The sequence below is a fragment of the Adiantum capillus-veneris genome, chromosome 28, assembly GCF_014529385.1.
Source record: "Adiantum capillus-veneris isolate H3 chromosome 28, ASM1452938v2, whole genome shotgun sequence".
Lineage (NCBI taxonomy): Eukaryota > Viridiplantae > Streptophyta > Polypodiopsida > Polypodiales > Pteridaceae > Adiantum > Adiantum capillus-veneris.
The window spans coordinates 9,159,521-9,162,592 of NC_140958.1; the positions used below are offsets into that span (position 1 = coordinate 9,159,521).

Consider the following 3,072-nt stretch of genomic DNA (forward strand, 5'->3'; position numbering starts at 1 on the left):
TTGGGAAAAGGAGAAACTATCAAGAGTGGGACAAGTTGGTTGTGACTGTCGCAATGTCGGAACTGCATGGGTAAGAGCCAATTTCTTAGCTAGCCAACCAAGTATTTCACCATTTTGTAATTCTTTTGGGTGCTAATATAATCTACTCACGATTGTTTCGCCACAAAAAAAAAAAGAAGGATTGCTTGGCTTAAATTTACACGGGAGTTTATAGGTATAAGTAAGCGGAAAAGGGGGAATGAACAAGAGAGATTCTATATTACAAATAGAAACAATATTACAATCGAGGACTTCAGTCTCTGTACCTCGATGGCAGCTACAATGGACTTGCATTTAGACATTTAAATTTTCAAAGGGGAGGGGGTATAGCCGAAAGGGGAAGAGGAAGCTGAGGAGGAGGGGGAGGGAGGAAGGGGGATTGTGGCCGCAAGAGGAGGAGGGGGCGTGCCAATGCTGGCCACATTATGAGGGAGACTATTAATGGCGTACAATTTGTCCAGTCGGCGCAGAGCCTGCACTTGCAGCTTAAGGAACTTGAGGTAGTGGATGGCCTCGTCCAGTAGCGAGGCCGTGTCTAGCTTGTTGGCCCCGGGCACCAGCCTCTGCAAAATGCGGATGCGGTCACTGATCCGCTCTCGCCGCCGCCTCGCTGCCACGCTCTGCGGCTCCTCCGATATGCGCACATTCCTCCTCCTCGGCCTCTCCTTCCCCACCTGCTCCACCTCCTCCATGATGCTCTCCCAGTCTATTGGCCTGTAGGCTGCCGCCCTGTACATCATCTCTCTCGCATTGCTCATATGTGCGCCTCTGTGTGACCCCTCCCTTAATACACCTGATTGCCTTGGCCCCACATCAGATATCGGTCCTAATTCCAGCTCATGCGCCATGTCAACCATCCCCGCCACCTCAGCTACTGCCACGTCATGCAATGCCTGCTGATAAAGCTGCGCTTGGCCCATCCTCAGATCCTCAACACGATATGCCACCTCAGCTTGCAGTTCAGCACCTACCGCCACCTGAGCAGCATGCTGGGGATGCCTCCGTGGCGCCACATCAGCAACATAGGGCCGACAGGGAGTCCTTCCTTGCAAAATGCTGATTCGTGATGCTGACGTGTCTCCTCCTCCACTTATGTTAAGGCGGTTTCCCACGCTTTCTGACATGGCCACCTCTGCAGAATCTGCACGTACATGATCATCATCGGACAGTTTGCAGCAACCTCTGATCATTTCAAGCCTTGCATTTATCTCTTCGTAGAGTCCCGTGGTGTCCGTGCTGAGCAGGCGGACATGATGTCTTTGTTCATCATCATCCTCTGCATCAGCAGAAGCTGCAGGCACACGGCTCGTTGTCAAAGCATCTGAGCAGCAGCTAGAAATATTGTCTACCAGAGGACATTGAACACGGGATTGCGCCTGCAAAAGCTCAAAACTCCCGTCCCTTGCGGTGTCCACCGCAGGGCAGGCAAGGACGTCCGTCTGCGCCCCATGGTTGACTGCCTCCGCAACACCGTCCATCATTTCATCCTGCCTTAGCTCACTAGTAGAATCCACCATATTGCTACTATGGTCAGAGGATGCAAGACTTGCTGTGGACCCTTGGTGATGAAGTGCACTAGAGAGCTCACAATATGAGCTGCTTCTCCCCTGATCACTGGGAATTGGTGTCGGCCCTATGCACGAGCTGGAGGCGCACTCTACCTCACTCTTCCACACCTCATCATCACCAATATTGCTTATGTCTTCCATGTTCACACCTGCAATATCGTAACTAGCATCAAACACATCCATGTTTTCACCGTCAGCTCGCTGCACATCGAGTACTGATTGCTCAGTAAACATATTGGTACTCAAATTGGCGAGGTTCCCGCTAGCTCTCTCAATGAGGGCATTGCTCCAAGCCATCCCTGCGCTCGCTGATCTCCTGGCAAGAACAACATCTGCAGTGAGCTTGAAGGCTTCCTGCCTTTGATATACATCATGCATGTTGAGGTGGCTGCTTTTGTTAACCATTTGCAAAGCTGGGACAAGCTCCTTGACAAAGTCTTCAAGTTGTTGCTGCTCATGGCTTATATCTGTAAGAACCTCAGATTTTACCATTGGCCCATTTCTCAAATCTGAAGAAGCAATGGTTGTGGCTGATTCAGCTTGCAGAGGGAGGCAGGTTGTTATCACTGCAGTGGGTCTTGCATTTTGCAAAGTATGATGATGATGCGTTGTATCTTCATCTCTTGCTTCAGTTGCTAGCTTCATTGGCTGGTGCTGATTACTAGAGCTCATGGTGGGTGCACACTGCATATGGGGTGAGAGGGGGCCCAGGAGAATATAGGGGTACTGCCTAACTCATGAGGTAAGTGAAAGCTCTTACATACATATTCAGCTTCGAGGTTGTCACCAATACTCACGGTATTGTTGCTGCAAGCTCTTAAATAGCATTGCTGAAAGCCTGCACAGACATTAATATCACTCTGCCTCACAATGAAGAGATGCAGTAAACAGCAATTTCAAATAGATCTTCATTGGCCTACTATTGATGAATTTTGAAAAGGACAACAAAATGCTGCAATTAGACATTACCAGTAGGTATAAGGTGAAATTTGATCAGGTTTTGGCTCCTCTTTTCGGCCAGTCCAATGTCCCGTCGCCGAGTCAACTGCCGCTGCGAAAAAGACAGTAGTACAAAGGGCTCTTGATTAGTCTGCAGAGCAAAGCTTGCCTGTATATAAAAACCACTTGAATGGAAGTACAATACATGTCTTTTAGGGTAAAAGTATGATTTAACAAACGAAAACAAAAACTCAATTCTCTGCAAGAAAGAGGGTGGTGAGATGATTACATGCAGCTGATTGCAGACCTGAAAATTGAAATGCTTGAGAGGCGTACAACAAGAACAATTTGTGAGTGCAAGCAGTTTTGCAAATGGGCTAGTTAATATAATGATCAGCGTGCGTGCGTGCGAGAGAGAGAGAGAGAGAGAGAGAGAGAGAGCGTGTGTCAGAGAGAGAATCAGGTGGCCCTCGCCTACCAGCAGATGGGCTTCACATCAAGACGCTGGCTGCCATGGCTGATGCTC

The 3,072-nt window shown here is 48.9% G+C and overlaps 1 protein-coding gene across 1 annotated transcript; it reads right to left on the reverse strand.

Annotated features, from left to right (window-relative positions):
• Positions 1-246: 246 nt before the first annotated feature.
• Positions 247-2,658, reverse strand: LOC147420040 (uncharacterized). Its single transcript, XM_086504403.1, has one exon. The coding sequence runs from the start codon at positions 2,295-2,297 to the stop codon at positions 342-344; it is 1,956 nt and encodes a 651-aa protein (XP_086360529.1). The 5' UTR covers positions 2,298-2,658; the 3' UTR covers positions 247-341.
• Positions 2,659-3,072: the final 414 nt, after the last annotated feature.

Excerpts from the sequence above, each read along its gene's own strand:
- LOC147420040 (XM_086504403.1), bottom strand. The coding sequence starts at position 2,297 with ATGCAGTGTGCACCCACCATGAGCTCTAGTAATCAGCACCAGCCAATG.